General features: G+C 42.5%; 1 protein-coding gene across 2 annotated transcripts in view; it reads left to right on the top strand.

Annotated features, from left to right (window-relative positions):
- The first annotated feature begins 7,936 nt into the window (after positions 1–7,936).
- The window catches only part of LOC102988391 (ATP-dependent RNA helicase DDX19B), a 20,212-nt gene continuing 9,910 nt past the window's right edge, over positions 7,937–18,238 (top strand). The window contains exons 1-3 of one of the 2 annotated variants that reach the window (XM_007102562.4): positions 7,937–8,035; positions 16,989–17,037; positions 17,924–17,977. In XM_007102562.4, coding sequence (XP_007102624.2) covers positions 7,964–8,035; positions 16,989–17,037; positions 17,924–17,977 — 175 coding nt within the window. In that variant the 5' untranslated portion in view covers positions 7,937–7,963. Of the gene's footprint in view, positions 8,036–10,213; positions 10,375–16,988; positions 17,038–17,923; positions 17,978–18,238 lie in introns of those variants that run through there. The other variant, XM_007102563.4, reaches the window with a different exon arrangement.

Raw genomic sequence — 18,238 nt, 5'->3', positions numbered from 1 at the left:
AACACAAAGCCTTAAAAGAATCCTGAAGAACTGACATTTTATAAAGAAAAAAACAAGGACAATGAAAAGATGAAGGAGAACCACAACAGCTGAGTTAACAAGTCTCTTCAGGGCTCAGCAAGATTAACCCAGCCTGTGATTTTAATAAAGCACAGCTTTTTCCTTAGGAGAAAAAAAAAAAAGGCAAAACTTTACAGACTAGATGTAGGCTGTATTTTTCTTGAGAGGCATACAAGTTTAATCCATGAGTATCGGGGTCTCTCATCATAAATAAAAATAATGACAGTTAATATTTAAGTACCTACTTCAAATACTGTGCTAAACATTTTAAATGCATTATTTTATTTACTCCTCACTGCACCCTAAAGGCAGGCACTATCATTATTCCTCATTTCACAGACAAAGAAACAGAGGTTCAACGACATAAAGTAGATTCTGCAAGATCACACAGGAGGACAGAACTGGGATTCTCACTGACTCCAGGTCTGCTTTGCTGACTCTGTGGACAAAAAAGCCAAGGGGAAGGGAAAACACCCTTACCTGGTTCATGCCTGCGTTGGCAAAGAGCAAAGTGGGATCATCCAAAGGGATGGTGGCAGATGAGTGAACATAGGTGTGTTCATTTCTCTTGAAGAAATCTATAAAACGCTGCCGGATTTCACTTGCTGTTAGGGTCGAGTCCATCTCGAAAATAACCCTACGGAACTAACCAAAGGAAAAATGAAAGAAAATTAGGGGAATTGAAACTAAGAGATAAGTAAACATTACACAAGACTCCTAGCTTCTCAGGCCATGTCAAAGCAGGACATGGGTAAGCTGTTTGATCCTAAAACCTCTATGTTGTAATGTCCAAGGCTAAAATCATCATCGAAGCAAAACTTGCTGCAGTAGCAGACAGCAACCCCACATGCTCTTCCTTCCCGGGCCAACCTCAATCTGTTCAATACACCAGCACATTAAGCGGAGGAGGTGGTTTCTTCATGCATTCATTCACTGCAAAAATGTATGGAGCATCCGCTGTTCCAAGCCCTAGGTCAGAAATTAAGAAATGGGAATAGGGCTTCCCTGGTGGCGCAGTGGTTGAGAGTCTGCCTGCCAATGCAGGGGACACGGGTTCGAGCCCTGGTCCGGGAGGATCCCACATGCCGCGGAGCAGCTGAGCCCATGTGCTACAACTACTGAAGTCCGCGCACCTAGAGCCCGTGCTCTGCAACGAGAAGCCACTGCAGTGAGAAGCCAGCACACTGCAACGAAGACACAACGCAGCCAAAAATAAATAAATTAATTTTTAAAAAAAAGAAATGGGAATAAAACCTCACAGTTCAGTCTAGCAGAGGAGCCCCCTGGAGACGAGGGAGGCTCAGGAGACCCAGGTTCCAGTCCTAGCTACAAGTCCTTAAGGGAATTACTTCACCAACAAAAGGGGGCCATAATAGATGAACTCTAAGGGCCCTTCCAGCTCTGTCTTAACCCACATGTCTAGAACAGTGCAAAGTTCCACTATCCCCAAAGCCAGGGCCTCTAGGTTTGGCCTGACCATCTTGGGGAGGCAACAGTGGACCTGGAGATGGGCCCATCTGTACAAGGAACTGCCTTGCAAGTAGCAGGAATGTACCTGCCTCCACTTAGCTCCTCCAGAACCCAACTGCTAAACTTCTGCCTTCCCAGCTATTTGACTGCTAGGGAGTGAGGACGTTGTAGCCACACTGAGGAAGTACAGCTCAAGAGAGAGGGAATAAGAAGAGAGGGAAATTAGGAATAAAACAGCTTTACAGTTTCAAAGCTCTTTCACATATATTACACGGCTTCTCTGACAGGCGGATTAGAGAGAAGTGACAGGCCTTGGCAGAGGGTACCAATCACTGGCATGGAGTTGTAGTGCCATGTAGCACTGGGTGTCTAGAAAAATAGAAACCATCTCATTCACAACATTATCTAAAAGTCTCTAGAATTCTAGACCTAGCTCTAATCTTTAAAAAGTCACTTTGGGGACTTCCCTGGTGGCGCAGTGGTTAAGAATCTGCCTGCCAAAGCAGGGGACACAGGTTCGAGCCCTGGTCCGGGAGGATGCCACATGCTGCCGAGCAACTAAGCCCATGCACCACAACTGCTGAGCCTACACTCTAGAGCCCACGAGCCACAACTACTGAAGCCTGTGTGCCTAGAGCCCGTGCTCCGCAGCGGGAGGGGCCGCGGCAATAAGAGGTCCACGCACCGCAACGGAGAGTAGCCCCCGCTCGCCGCAACTAGAGAGAGCTGGCATGCAGCAATGAAGACCCAACGCAGCCAAAAATAAACAAACAAATAAATTTATTTTTAAAAAACAGTCACTTTGGGCTTCCCTGGTGGCGCAGTGGTTGCGCGTCCGCCTGCCGATGCAGGGGAACCGGGTTCGCGCCCCGGTTTGGGAGGATCCCACATGCCGCAGAGCGGCCGGGCCCGTGAGCCATGGCCGCTGAGCTTGCGCGTCCGGAGCCTGTGCTCCGCAACGGGAGAGGCCACAACAGAGGGAGGCCCGCATACCACAAAAAAAAAAAAAAAAAAAAAAACAGTCATCACTTTGGGACTTCCTTGGTGGTCCAGTGGTTAAGACTCTACGCTTCCAATGCGGGGGTCGTGGGTTCGATCCCTGGTTGGGGAACCGAGATCCCACATGCCTCACAGCATGGCCAAAAAAATTTTTAAACAATTAAATAAATAAAAAGGCACTTTGTCCTAAATTTGTTTCCTTTTTTGTAAAAAAGTAAGATCTACTCTGCCTACGCCACCTGGGGTGTGAGGCTCAAAAGCCATCCTGTATTTGGAAGCAACTTGTAACCTGGAACAAATTGGATACTATTGCTTTACATCACTTAGCTCAAAGTTTTCTTCCTTCCTAGGATGAAGTTACAAAGAAAGATGTACACAGCGAACATGATGAGACTGTGACTCTTAGATTTATGTTTAATCACAATTTCAATTGATTTATTCACAACTCAATCGACTCATTACTCAAACAAAAAGCCCTTTTGGCAAAAAGATGGTGAAACACTGGCAGACAGAGCCAAGGAGCTGACTAAAATCCCCACAGCTGAGGACTTTCGGTTCACGCTAAGGAGTCAAGGCTATGGTTTCTAGAAAGTTTGTCACACCACATTCTTCCTCGACCCTTCTCATCATGGCTCTCAATGAATGTTAATCATGGTGGCAACAATGAACGAACGTACGGCGCTAATTCTGACTGAGCAGCAACATCATAGCTGTTTCAGAATGTTCATTGCTCCTCCTCTAAATGTGTTACCTGAGGAAAATAAGCAGTTCCATTCCAAAAGACACATGAATTTTCCATCTTTGTTTATTCATTCAATGTACTGAATACATACTGTATGCTGGGAACCAAGATGAAAGAGAGTCCATGCACTTAATAGGGAGATAGTCACAGAAATAACTGCAGTATGATGTAAAAGGATCCAATATATTGCTGTTAGGCCCTATGGACGCTGGGACTATTAAAGGCTGTGTCACCATCACCACTCATTCATTTATTCAATATAAATACACAGGAAGGCTATATTGGATACAGAGGCAGCACAAAGGAGGTCAGATTCCATTTCCCAGCAGGAGCTGTAAAGGTCTTAAGTACCTTAAATCACACTGGCCTTTGGGTTTAAGGCCCCAGCCGCTGGACCTTTCAACATGGTCTTCATTTGCCAGGTAAGCTGACTACCCTATTCTCCCTTTTTGCCTTTTCCTAGTTAATTTCTCATTGTTGGCATCTCAATTTCAAAGAGACTTATTTAAGGAAGCCTTCTCCTTGCCCCAGGTGTCTCCCCTCATAATTTGCACACGCATTTGACAGCTGGAGGTCCACCTCCCCAACAGGCTGTAAGTACCAGCCCAGTGGGAATCATGACTGGTCGGTTTTGCTCACCATTACGGGTATGTCCTCAGCATCCAGCACAGTGGTTGCTAAGTATTTCATGGTATAATTAATAACCCTTTAGTAGCGAACTGCGAATGAACTTAAAGCACACCGGAAACGCAGACCCTGAAAAAGTAATAGCTAAACGTGATGGAGCACAGAAAGTGCTTCTAGATAGGCCTGGACTAGTATCAGTTATTAGCTAATTTTAAGAATTTAGGGAACGGCTCACAGCCTGATTCCACCCGTCTTGACCACTCTACCCGCCCGCAACCCCGCCCGCCCCTAGGGGATTAAAACCAGGGGAGATAAAACCTCAGCTTTGGGCGGATGGTCAGCGACAACAGTGATTCTTCCAAGGTCTCGGCCCTCAGCAAGGCCACCCGAGGCCACTCCACCCCCAGCGCTCCAAGGGTCTGACAAAAGGCCACTCTCCAGCTGCCGTGTCGCCAAGCGGCTGCCTCAACCCCGGCTCCAGCCCATGCCCCCGTTCCAGAGGACTCACAGGGCCTGACCCAGGGACCAAACGCCAAGCACAGCCGCTATCGCGGCGCCGTAGAACTCTCTCCGAGGTCAATCTGCTTCTCCCGAGGGTCGCAGTTCCTAACTCCTCCCTCAAATCCCAGCGCCCGGAGCCACGGTTACCTGTTCCCGCAGACACGCAGATGTACCAGCGCCAAACCACGGCCCTCGGCAGCACGCACCGCCCCGTCCAACCAGAGCGCGCGGATGGAAAGTGCCCCGCCGCCCCTTACCTTCCCGAGAAATTATTGGTCATCCGACATGCCAGTCAACTGGAGCACGAATCAGCTTATTAGTTGGTTTCTGGGAAGGCGGCTCTAAATCGGCTGATGCAATGGCAGGGAAAGAAGGGACTGGGGCACGTCACGTGACAAGTAAGGATGTGGACTTCTGGGGACCGACATTTTAGTATCCATACTCTAAATCCTAGTAGTTGACATGATTAATAAGGGGGAAATGGTGACGTGTGTTTGGTAGAGGTCACAGCTCTTAGTATCTAGTTATGTTCGTTTTAGTTGCAGAATGGTATGCAGACCTCAGATTCTGATACGTTGTGCTCGTGGATACACTTGTCCTTTAGACCTTCTTGGATTTGGTGTGGAAAAAATAACGTACTCTTTGAGAGACAATTAAATTGGCATTTGGTCCTCGATCTGCCTTTGAAAAGTAATAGTTAATGTTTATAGGTGAGGCATTATTAAACATTTCCTACATTATTTCGTTTAGTTTTTAAACTGTGTATGAGGCAGGCCAACTGGCATACCTTTTACAGATGAGGTTAACTGCCTTGCCTAAGTACACACTGAAAAGTAAGTTAAAGAGCCAAGATTCAAACCCATTTCTGTTCAACTCCAAAGCCCATGACCTAAACCTCTCCACTATTAACCTACATCATCTTGTATATCTAAATGCAAGGGTATAAAATTGTGCTGCTGGTCATAACTGGGTTAAAGATATTGTTACGGAACACAAGTTCATATGCCCGATGCACAGTGGGGCCAAACAACCCAAAAAGTGGGAATTTGGAGCAGAGAAAGGTTTATTGCAGGGATAAGCAAGGAGAACGGGTGGCTAGTACTCAAAAACCCCAAACTCCCTGATGATTTGGGGGGTATATGGTAAAATTTAGGGTGAGGGCTGCAGGGTGTGTGACTTTCTTCTGATTGGTTGCTGATGAGGTAACAGGGTGGTGCTCCAGGAATCTTGTGCTCAGCCTGAAGTTACCATCCTCCACCTGAATGGGGGGGCCTTAGTTCCTGCAGAAGAACTTAAAGATATTATATGTATATTCCTTGAGGAGGAACCAGGACCCTACCCCAAGGCTGCACTATTGTTTCTTGACTGCTCTTCCCTTGTTTCTGCATTCCCTCCCTTCCCTGATTAGCAACTGTCAGAATCTGCCCTTTGGAACTCTGGGAAGGTCAAGGAGGCTGAATAAAACCTATTTCCTAGAAAGGCTTTTGTGCCCAGGACGGTCCCACAGGGTCCTGCTTGGTTTCAATACTTCAGAAAAATTTTACTCTTTTTATGTAAAAGAGCATGCTACACAAATAGAAGGTCAAGCTCAAAAGCTAGCAAAAAGTCACTTAATTTCCCAGTTCACAGCAAAGCATTAATAATCATCATCACACCTAATGTTTGTTGAGCACTTAGTATGCAGCAGACACTGATCCTCACAACAACCTTACGAGTTACTTTTATTACCTGCTATTAACAGCTGAGGAAACTTAGGCACCCAGAGGTTAAGACAGCTAAGGTCAAAACCAAGAGAGACAACTGTTCTGATCCAAAATGGCCCAAAATAGGTCTTCCCTGGTGGCGCAGTGGTTAAGAATCCGCCTGCCAATGCAGGGGACATGGGTTCGAGTCCTGGTCTGGGAAGATCCCACATGCCGCGGAGCAACGAAGTCTGTGCGCCACAACTACTGAGCCTGTGCGCTAGAGCCCATGAGCCACAACTACTGACCCTGCGTGCCACAACTACTGATGCCCACGTGCCTAGAGCCCGTGCTCTGCAACAAGAGAAGCCACCGCAATGAGAAGCCTATGCACCGCAATGAAGAGTAGCCCTCGCTCTCTGCAACTAGAGAAAGCCGCGCAGCAACGAAGACCCAATGCAGCCAAAAATAAATTAATTAAAAGAAAAAAAGATATTTAACAAAATGGCCCAAAATAGCATATTTAGTCACAACAACCTGAGAAATGGGTCAGACTTTTGTACCCGCACATTTAAAATGGAGAGCCAAAATTGTACAAACTGTACTTTCAAAATAAAGTAATATTGGTTGTAGCCTTAATAACTTAGCTACGTTGCCATAGTTGTTGCTGTTAATATAGCACTTTCACTAACAAAAGAATTGTAGATAAAAAAAAGTTTTTTATTCCCCAGTGATTGGTTCAGTACACATGAAGAGAAATTGTTGAAGCCCAAAAGTCACATTCTTCTAAAAATGAATTTTCTACATGAATTATTCAGATAATTACCCAGTTCTCTAAGATACTGTTACCGAGTCCAAGCTCGCTCTGCTCGCCACACAACAGGCCAGTAAATCGGAGACGAGGTGTTGAGGCAAGGAATATGAGTTTATTCAAGAAGCCAGAAGACCGAGAATATGGCAGACTAAAGTCTCAAAATAACCATCTTATCGGGGTGTGGATGCCAGTTTCTTTTATAGTACAGAGAGGGGGAGGAGATGAGGAAGTAAAGTAAAAAGCTCCCACGTGTTATCTGTGCTATTACTGGGGGAATCACACTTGGAGTAGCAGTGGCCTAAACTAGAGAATGAGCTTCTTCACCTATTTGTTCAGAGGCAAAGATTTAAAAGTTTGATCTACAGGGACTTCCTTGGCAGAACAGTGGTTAAGACTCTGCACTTTCACTGCAGGGAGAACGGGTTCAGGGAACTAAGATCCCATATGCTGCAGAGCCTGGCCAAGAAAAAAAAAAGATTAAAAATAAATTTAAAATAGGGACTTGCCTGGTGATCCAATGGTTAAGACTCCGTGCTTCCAATGCAGGGAGGCAGGGGTTCGATCCCTGGTCGAACTGGGATCCCACTTGCAGTGCAGCGCAGCCAAAAAAATAAAATTAAATAAATAAAATTAAATAAAATATTCATTAAAAGTAAATAAAAATGTTTGATCTGGGGGTCAGGGAGGGGGGATGTGCATTCCTCATCTATTTATTAACCAAGTGAGTGTCTATTATGCGCTAGACCCTAGAGATCAAGATTAAGGAGAGCACTGCCCTGTCCTTATGGAGTTTCCAACCTAGGGCGGGAGCCTGACATTCAGCAAAAAACAACTCGGTTTAAAAAACTCAAGGCGGGGGGAGGGGGGAAAAAAGAAAGCTCAATACCCAAAGGCTACCCCTGTTGAAACGTAGACCTAGCCTTTTGCACCTAGGTACTTTGGTGCGCATGCGCCAGGCTTGCCGTTCCCCTTCTCTGATTGGCTGGCGGGACTAGCTTCTAGGCCTCAGCCAATGAGGCTCGGGCTGTGAGCGGCCGTTGGCGGTGCTAACCGCAATGCTGAGGGGCAATGGCCGGGGCTGCTATCCCGTTCCGAGGTCGCGCCGTAGGGCGCTTTCCGCTCGCCCTGGCTATGGGCGACGTGAGTATCTCTGAGGGTAGAAACAAGACCTTTTTTCCACGTTTAGGCTTCTTCCCCGCCCCCACCCCGGGCTGGGACGGGAGGGGGGGACAGGAATAATAATAACAGCGTATATTTAATCAAGTCTTCGCCAAGGGCCAGGCACTGGGCCGATGGCCCTTAACCTTGTGATGTCGTTGAATCCTCGAACCGTGAAATGAGTGCTTACCAGGATTTCAGAGGAGACAGGCTGCCTAAGGTCACGTGGGAGTAAATGCAGGAGGCTGAATAATTCAAATCCAGGTGCTCTTATTCCCTTGATTCCTCTCTCCACGCCCCACTTTGGGAACCGGTTTCCTTCTTACCACGTGTCTCACATTTTGCAGGTGTTGGGGGTGGACATAGAAAAGTCTGGAATCCTGGGGCTTATTTTTAAGTTTTTTTTTTTCTTTTTAAATAGGAAAAGCTATACATACTAAAAGCATTTATGGGAAAGATAAGCACTAAAATTCAGGAGAACTTCTGTCTCTGGGGATGGCAATGCAGGGGCTTCATTTGAATCTTAATTGTTTTATTTCTTAAGCCGTGAGGTGGGACTCTAGATGTCTGTTATAGTATTCCCTTTCCTGTTTGTCTGAAATACAATTTTAAAAGGAAAACACAACACGCACATGGAAAAATTTTCAAAGGATTAACTGTACACAATGAAAAGGAAGTCTCATCCCACCCCAGACTTCTAGAGCCCCTCACTAGAAGCAGCCACTGACACCAGTTTTGTGTGTATCTTACACATTTTCTGTAGTATGTACAAGTATATATGTGAGTTTGTTTGCACAAGTGGATCCTATTGTATACAGTTCTGTACCTTTAATGGCTTATTTTTAACCTCATTAAACATAAAAGTTCCTTAACCTCTTTTAGCCCTGTGAGCAATATAATTTGATAAGACATTCCCAGGGTTGCTTCTCACATGAGGAGATGTAGGTCATGGCCTGCCATAATGCATATTTACCTTTTTCTTCTTGCACAGCCTCACCTGTAGGGTCCAAAAAAACTCCCCCAAATTAACCCTGTAAAGAGTGTGGGAGAAAAAGAATCATGGCAAGAAGAGGATTGCGGGAACTGCTTTACCCTTTCCCAAACATTTTTACTTATAGTCTACAAGTAAAATTCCCCATAGACCCCACTGTTACTTGAAATTAATTTGTTGTAGTGGATTACTGGACAAGTGAAAGAAGTGGGGATTCATTTCTCACTCAGGTTGCAGGGAAGTGCCCAGCTTCTTTCTATTGAAGTAACAAGGAGAGAGAAGCTTGTTTGATCCCAGTTAAGGGAAAGTGTCACACTTAAGCCTTATTTTACCTCTTCTAAAAGCCATGTATACACACACACACACATATATATATTTTTAATTCTCCCAGTCACAGAACCCTTACATGAGAGAGCTGGGATTCTAGCCAGGCTAGGCTAACTCTAAAAGTCACACCAGAGTGGGGTGATCCCTCGAGTGAACTCATTTGCTCATAAGCTGCTCTGCACAGCCCTTTTCATGGACCTCCTATCAACTTCATCCCTGGTTCTTGTCATCATTCCAGAAACTGTGTTTGGTTCCACAAACCTGCTTGCTTTTTGTCTCTGATTTTCTACCTGGAACACATTTCCCTAACACCCACTCTGAGTATTTTTCAAGGTCAAATTCCTGTAAGTGATGTTACCACATAGTCTGTGGGACAAATTTTTAACCAAACGGTGTTTGAGAGGGCCGATTCCCAACACCCTAGCCAACACCTGGACATTTATTAGAATTACCAACCTGAAAAGCGAAGGAAAAAATCTGTTTCAAATTCATCTTGCTCACTATCCGTAATGGTATGGTGTATTGGTATATTCAGTCTATATGAGCATCTTTTATGCCACCGTGCTGGGAGAGGATGCGGCCATCTCTCCCAGCACGGTGGCAATAGAGAGCAAAATGTGGTTTTGCTCTTTGGTTGGAGAGCCGGTTGACGGGAGCTTAGGCACTTTAAGATACTACCTTAGTCTGCGGTTCTGGACGTTGGATAAGAAACCAAGAGCAATGAAGGGGTGGGGGCCTGAAGGCGACAAAAGCGCCAGTCCAAAACGGGTGAAGGGCGGCCGGTCCGGCGCGGACTCTGACGTCACTGCGGCGCGCCGCTTCCGGTCCCCAGCGCCTGAGCGAAAGAATTCCCCCCGCTTTGGGGCGGGAGTCTACCCGGATCGCGGATCGCGCCGCGCCAGCCGGCTAGTTTGCCGGCACCTGCGTCCCAGCCGTGCCCGCGACCATGGCCACCGACTCGTGGGCCCTGGCGGTGGACGAGCAGGAAGCGGCAGCCGAGTCGGTGAGTTGGCTTCAGCCGTAAAAGGGTCAGGGGGCCGTTTTGGCCGGGATCAGATGCCTGGGAAAAGACACTTCCTCGGTCTGGGCCGGGATGGGGTGCGCGTAGGGATGGAGCCTGGACCCTTAGCTGGCTTTGTTTACCCACCCGCCAGCCCCCGACAGGTTACGTAAGCGCAGGTGAGCGCTCCCATCGCTAAAGAGCCCAGGCGCCCGCCTGTCTTCCTGGAGTCAGGACCCTGAATTGTTAATAATCACCTATGTAGGTGTCATTTTCCACCTTCCAATTCTGAGCTGCTTGGGCTCAGGAGCCATGGCTTATTCATTGATATTTGTGTGCTTCCTCAGCTTGCTCAGTGTTGATGAATGATTGACTCTGTAGGCTTGGCAGTCAATAAATCCTCTCCTGATGCGCTTAACTTTGTTCTGGGCCTGACACACAGTAAGCAAGACATGGGTTAAACGTTACTATGTAGAATTCATTTTTCCCGCCTAAATATTTGAGTTCTCATAGTGCTTTGAACCCGCTTTGTTGGTACTTATTTCTGTTAATTTCTCGAGAACAAGGACTTAGTCTTATTTTTTATAGCTGATAAAAATTTTTCATGTGCACATAAAGAGTCAAATAGTTTTAGAAAGTGGTTCCCTCCAGTTTCTTCCTCCCCAAAGAATACTGTTATTTCTCTTGACATTGATTTACGATACTGACCTCCTTGTTCCCTGAATAACATGCTTGCTTTGCTGCTTCTTGAATTTTCCGTTTTAGGTGTTTATTGATTTTGACACTTTCCTCCATCTTCCTTTCCCCACCACAAAAACACACCTTCCCATTCCCCATCTTTCCATTATATTGTGATTTTAGTTAGATCAGTATTCTGTGCTTATATTATTAGTAACTCAGGAATACCGTTATTTCCTATACAACTTTTACCTTGGAATTTATAACTGCCTTTTTTTTCTTTGTGTTTATCACCAATTCAACCCCAGGCTCTTTGCTAATTGTCTAAGTTTATCTCAGGATGTTCCCACACATCAAGTGTTCTGTAATTTCCATTTCTCCCAGGTCTTTTAGCCTGTTTCAAACTGTACTAGTGGCCCCAATTCATTTTGGGGGCTGGAGGGGAACAAGGCAAATTTCCCCTTGCCCTCAATCTGGGGACTTCCTCCTCTTCTCTTGTATTGGATCCCTTCCTTTCTGTATCCCCTCTCTTCATCTTTCTCGATTTGGTGGAGCCATTTATCAGCTTTCTGAAGGTGTATGGGAAATAAATTTTTTAAGATACTGCCTTTCCGAAATTAGCTTATTTTGCCCTATCATTTGAACAATAGTATTGCTGGGTGTAGAACTGTTAGTTGGAAATTATTTTCCTGCCAAATTTTAAAGACATTGTTCTATTGCCTTCTAGATTTCTGTATTTATTGTTGAGATGTCGGAGACCATTCTGATTCCCTGTGTCATCTCTTTTTCCCTTTCTAAGCTTGAAGAATCTTCTATTTGTCTCCTGTATTCAGAAAATTCATGATGATGTGTCTTGATATGGGTCTATTTTCATTTATTTTACTAGGCACTGGGTGGGAACTTCAATCTGGAAAACAATTGTCCTTATGTTATGGGAAATTTTCTTGAAAAATTTCATTTTTGACTTCTTCCCCTTGGTTTTTCTTCATTTCCTCTTTCCAGACTCTTATCAGTTGAATGTTGGATCTCTTGGACTGCCTTTTAATTTTTTTAAGTCAAGTTTATTGTGATATAGTTTATATAAAGTAAAATTCGCCCTTGTTAGTGCTACAGTTCTGTGAATTTTGACAAAGACATACAGTTGTGTAGCTACCATCACAATCAATATATAGAACGTTTCTACAACTCCAGAAAGTTCCCTCAAACTTTTTGCATTCACTTCCTTCTCCCCGCCCATCTCTGGCAGCTGCTGATTTGTTTTGTGTCATTTTAGTTCCACCTTTTCCAAAATGTGGTATAAATGGAATTATATAATATGTAGCCTTTTGAAAAATCTGGCTTTCACTTAACATAATGCGTTTGGGATTCACCCATGTTGTTGCATGGATCAGTAATTTGTTCTTTTTTATTGCTGGGTAGTATTCCATGCACAGGTGTACCACAGCTTGCTTAGTCTTCTGTTGATGAACATTTGTGTATTTTCTAGTTTTTGGCATTTATGAATAAAGCTATTATATACATTAGGATACAGATTTTTGTATGGACTTATGTTTGTATTTCTCTTGGGTAAATACCTAATAGTGAGATTTGCTGGGTTATATGTTAAGTGTATGTTTAACTTTATAAGTTACAAACCAAACTGTTTTCCAAAGTGGCTGTACCATTTTGTAATACCACCAGCAATGTATAAGCTCTAGTTGCTCCACATCCTCACCAGCACAGCATGGCCAGTTTTTTCCCTCCATTCTAATAGGTGTATAGTGGTATGTCACTGAGGTTTTAATTTACATTTCCCTAATGACTAATGATGTTGAGAGTCTTTTCATGTGCTTATTTGCCACCTGTATAACTTATTTGAAGTGGCTTTTCAAATCTTTTGCCCACTTAAAAAATTTGATTGTTTTCTTATTATTGAGTTGGGAGAATTCTTTATGTATTCTGGATACAAGTCCTTTATCAAATATGTCGTTTGCATAAATATTCTCCCTGACTGGAACTTGCCTTTTAATTTTCTTAACAGTACTTTTTTGAAAAGGAGACATTTTCAATTTTGGCTAATTCTAATTTGTCAATTTTTTCATGATTAGTTCTTTTTGTGTTCTCTCTAAGAAATATACCTTACTCAAGGCCTCAAAGCTTTTCACCTGTATTTTCATCTAGAAGATTTATGGCTTTAAATGTCACATTTATGTCTGTGATCCATTTTGACTTAATTTTTTTATGTAATAGGAAGATTAGATCAACATTACCACAGTCAATTTTAAAACATTTTCATCACCTCAGAGAGAAACCTGTACCCGTCAGCAGTCACCCCTATTTCTCCTCAACCTCCCAGCCCAGCCCCTTGTAACCACTAATCTATTTTCTGTCCTCTTAGGTATGCCTATTCAGGACATTCCCTATAAATATAATATGTCCTCTTTTGTGGCTGGCTTCTTTCACAGCATGTTTTCATGGTTCATCCATGTGGTGACACATATCAGTACTTCATTCACTTTTATTGCCAAATGATATTCCATTGTATAGATACCACATTTTATTTATCTATTCATTGATGTCCACTGATGGGCATTTGAATTGTTTCTACTTTTTGACTATTATGAATAATGTTGCTATGATCATTCATATGTACTTGATCATGTACAAGTTTTTGTGTGGACATTTTCAGTTCTCTTGGGTATCTATCTAAAAGTGGTATCACTGGATTATATAGTAACTCTGTGTTTAACTTTTGAGGAACTGCCATACTGTTTTCCAAAGTGACTGCATCATTGTATCATCTTTAAGTTTATTATTATTTTTTTGAGATTAGTATCATCTATGAGAGGCACTATTGTGTAGAAGTTAAGACCTAAGACTTTGTAGCCAGACAGACTTGGATTTGTATTCTGGGCCCATCACTTATAACCTTGGGCAAATTGCTTAACTTCTCTGTTCCTCAATTTCCACATCTGTTAAATGGGGATAATCATAGTACCTACCTCACTGATTTATGGACATGCCTGAAATAAGTGCTATGTAAGTGATTGTTATTATTATAGTTATTGTCATCTATAATTCATTTTCTTTGCAGGAATCTTTTAAATTACTTATCCATATTGTACAGATTAGTTGAACCTGGATAAGTTTTGTGAATTTACTTAATCATGCACAGGTAAATTATAATAGATCCCAATATTCTAAAACTGAACAAATGAGTAAAGACAGCTCTTTCCTTCTGCCTTGTGGAACTCCCACTGAGGATAGCCACAGGAATTGTGTGATGTAGGTGACTCTGACGTGTGCAGTGCAAGGTTACTGTGTTTTAAATATTCATCAAGCTCCATTTCTTATTCATTTTAGAAAAGAAAATATTAGATCCTATTTATGTTTATTTCCTCATTCCCCTGTGGTTCCTCTTTGTTCCCCTTGTTCCTTAGGAAATTTCAGTTTAGAGAAGGGCAAAGGGAGTAGGAAACTCTGATGAGTAAGACTCTAAGTCTCCTACTTCACCCTTGTGCCTAAGGCATTCCTTGTTCAGTATAACTGAATAACCATTAAATCTTCCTTCTGTCTCAAGAATCCTTTCTTAAGTAGCTTTTGAATAAAATGCAATGTGTAACTATATAGATTCCAATTATTTTAACACATCTTAAAAGCCAAACTATTAACTAAAGGCATTTTAAAAATGTACATATGGGTGTTTTGGCTTTTTTGTTTTGGTTAATTTTTTGGATTGCAAAATAGGTTTTTTTGTTTTGTTTTTTTTTTTTGCGGTACGCGGGCCTCTCACTGTTGTGGCCTCTCCCGTTGCGGGGCACAGGCTCCGGACGCGCAGGCTCAGCGGCCATGGCTCACGGGCCCAGCCGCTCCGCGGCATGTGGGATCTTCCCAGACCGGGGCACGAACCCGTGTCCCCCTGCATCGGCAGGCGGACTCTCAACCACTGCGCCACCAGGGAAGCGCTGCAAAATAGTTTTGAATGAAGTTGCAAGAGAAATTGGTTTCTCCTTTTTGGTCCAAGTAAATGGAGCAAAGGAAGGAATCGGAACTAACTGGACTTTCACCGTAAGTTTCAGTGTTGAGTTCACTGACACTGCAGTAGGTGATGTGAACTTCACTGTCCTGGTGCTTTTGCTGTTTAGGCTTTGAGATCCTTATAGCAAAGTGAGGGCAGAGTATGTTTTCAGAATCTGCTGGAACCTCTCCAAAATTCTGATACATTGTAATCAAAACATTTCTTGGTTTCATTTACATTGTTGCTATCAACTTTTTCTGTACATTGCATTTTATTTATTTTAACAGTTTATTTACTCTGTTAGCTTCAATTTTAACAATATACCAACAAAAGAATAGGTTGTCCTTTTATCACTGATTATTACAGTAAAGGATATTTCTAACTCACTTATACCTCAACCCTATCATTTATTTTAGGTAGCAGTTATCACCCTAGGACTGAGTACTATTAACCCTGCTCTTGTAACTATTGCCAGTAAGTCAGTCTGTCTGTCTGTGTTTTTAACAGCCTTGAATATTAGGCTTAAACCATGTTCATTGGCAGGATGTGGAAGAGGAGTGCTTTAGTGAAGACTAGAATATATTGAATGCCTACTATATATCATACACGGTGCAGGTTGCCTCATTCATTATCTGTTAGTGTGGTCTCTGTCCTTCAGAATTAATGAAGGATTTTTACTGCTTCATAGTGATTTCCCCTTTTTTTATTTTTTTTGCCAATTCCCTGTCTTGCCAGTCTCTCCAGTGTGTTCCCCCGCCCCCTGCTTCCTCCTCCATCCACCCCAACAGCAAGGTAGACAGACACCAGAAACTCGCTTTTCAGTTTCCATCAATAGAAGTGAGATTCCTCCATTCCCAGCTAACCACCCATTAAAACAGTTTTTTCATTCCTTCCTCCACTTTCCCCCTTCTTGGACTTAGAGGAATAGCAGAAATGAACCTCAAGACATAGAAAACCTGTGCAAGTGGTGCTTTAAGCAATAGCCATTTGATTGTGGTGATTTTCATTCTTTTTCCCTTCTCTACATGATGTCTTAAGCCCCACTTAATATTTTATGATTAGAGCACCTGCTTTGGCTAGATCCAAAGGTCAACTAAAAATAAAAATATCCCCTGTCTTTAAGTTCTGTTCTTTTCTTTCTTTTTCTTCTTCTTTCTTTTTTTCTTGCTTTTTTTTTTTGGCTTTATTGAGGTATAATTGACAAATTTTCATACTAATAGGGGAGATAAGTCCTTCCAGGATATCCCTAACTTACAATGTTTGATCAAAGTCCTAATAAATCTTTCTTTGAAATGTCTTTCCTTTATCCCTTCCTTTCTATTCCCACTTCATCCTGCTGGGTATTTTGACTACATAGTGTGCCATGATGCTCTAGGCTGTTCCCAATTTAAAATACCGGACATTTAGCACAAGGCAACCCGAGTGTGAGGATGCATACTGGCGCGCTGTGGCCCTGTCGCTCCAGCACAGCCTGCAGCGTGACCGATTCCCACCCGCAGATGCTTTGCATTGCAGTCTTCCCGCCTCAGCGTTCTCTGAAGAATGACTGCATTTTCCAGTATCTCTCTAAATTTCCTCTTGTTTGAAAATTGAGAGTGACAACTCAAATGGTATTCTTTTGAGATGCTGAGAGAATCTGTGTAATCCGGGCATTAAGCAAACTCACAAATTATAATTCTTTCTAAGGATTGTAATTAGGAAGTGTGGATTTTGAGCTGTTGTGTAACCAGTTTTTTTCAACTGGTTTTGTGGGATATTTTGTTTATTCTCACTCTAACATTTAGTAAACAAAAGGAGCCCAGCAGAACAACCTAATGAATATGTCCTAACGAATAGGTCATGAGTGGTTCATTTCTTCCCAGCTTCACTGGGGGAGGCACTATTGAGGCAGAATCTTTTAAGTGATTTTCCTGACACTTTCCCCCCCATGTTCTCCATTTAGTTGAGCAACTTGCATCTTAAGGAAGAGAAAATCAAACCAGATGCCAATGGTGAGTAACTAAATGCTAGTTTGAAAATAAAAATAATTTCCTTTAGTATTAATGTTTTAACATAACAACTGTCTGGAAAAAAACTGTGTACCAGACAGGGGGCTGGCAGATATTGGCAGTCATTTGATTTGGGAATCAACAAACGGGATTGTTTGGCGTTCTGCTTCATATAAGCATGAGGATGCCTAACTGGCTTAAAAATTATAAAGTGTATTACTAACCATGAAAATATACTGCCAATGATTATTTGTTTTTTAAAGTATTCCTCAATTTGAGATGAGATAGACAAAGTATGAACAACCTGAGGGTTAACCTATTGTAATTATTCTGAAATCGTATCTACCAAAAACCTAAGATGTCTATTGAATTTTTGTTGATGTATTTAACATTATAGGGGAGAAATTGTAACACTTACCTCACTCTGAATTATTTTTCTGTATATTTTTACAGAACTACAACATTGAATATATGTTTCTATTAACCAAAAATTTATATGCAAAGAGTCTTAATGGCACTATGGTGTTTGTATATTGACGAAATATGATTTGCATAGATACAGATATTCCTCTGTTGAGCATCAAGGTGGTTTTGGTCATTGCTGTAACCATCTTTCTGTAACATGAGAGAAATATTGATGCTGTTAGGGACTAATATTAGTTTTTGAGGTAAAGTGAGAGGACTTGGAAAGAACTGAAATATAAGCGACAGTTTTCATACCTTTGTTTATATAGGAACAATAAAATGTTTTTATCTGTGGCTTGGTTTCCTCATTTATTTTTTTGCTCCCCAGGCCTTTACATTTCTAGTGTCTCATAGAATTTGAATTGTCTCAGCTGTTGGGTATGGGATGTGATTTTGAATGACGGCCGCTTTGTGTCTGATAAAGGTGCTGTGGTCAAGACCAATGCTAATGCAGAGAAGGCAGATGAAGAAGAGAAAGGTAACCTAGCCTAGAGTTATGTATACATGAAGTTCTACAATCTAAGAGAATGGAATGTTATGAGGTTTCATTTTTACACCCTACTTGGCTGGACTTTAATGGGAGTCACAGTGCTAATAAAAGATGAACATAGTCATTGGTAACGGGATTCTAATTCTTTACATTTTAGAGAAATTTTACTTTGAACGACTGATAAACTTCAGCAGCAGCAGAAAATATTCCCTGATTATCTTGTATTGGTCTTTTTTTTTTTTTTTTTTT

This window comes from Physeter macrocephalus, chromosome 17 (genome assembly GCF_002837175.3).
Source record: "Physeter macrocephalus isolate SW-GA chromosome 17, ASM283717v5, whole genome shotgun sequence".
In the NCBI taxonomy this organism is placed as follows: Eukaryota; Metazoa; Chordata; class Mammalia; order Artiodactyla; family Physeteridae; genus Physeter; species Physeter macrocephalus.
This window is presented reverse-complemented; position numbering and strand designations above follow the sequence as displayed.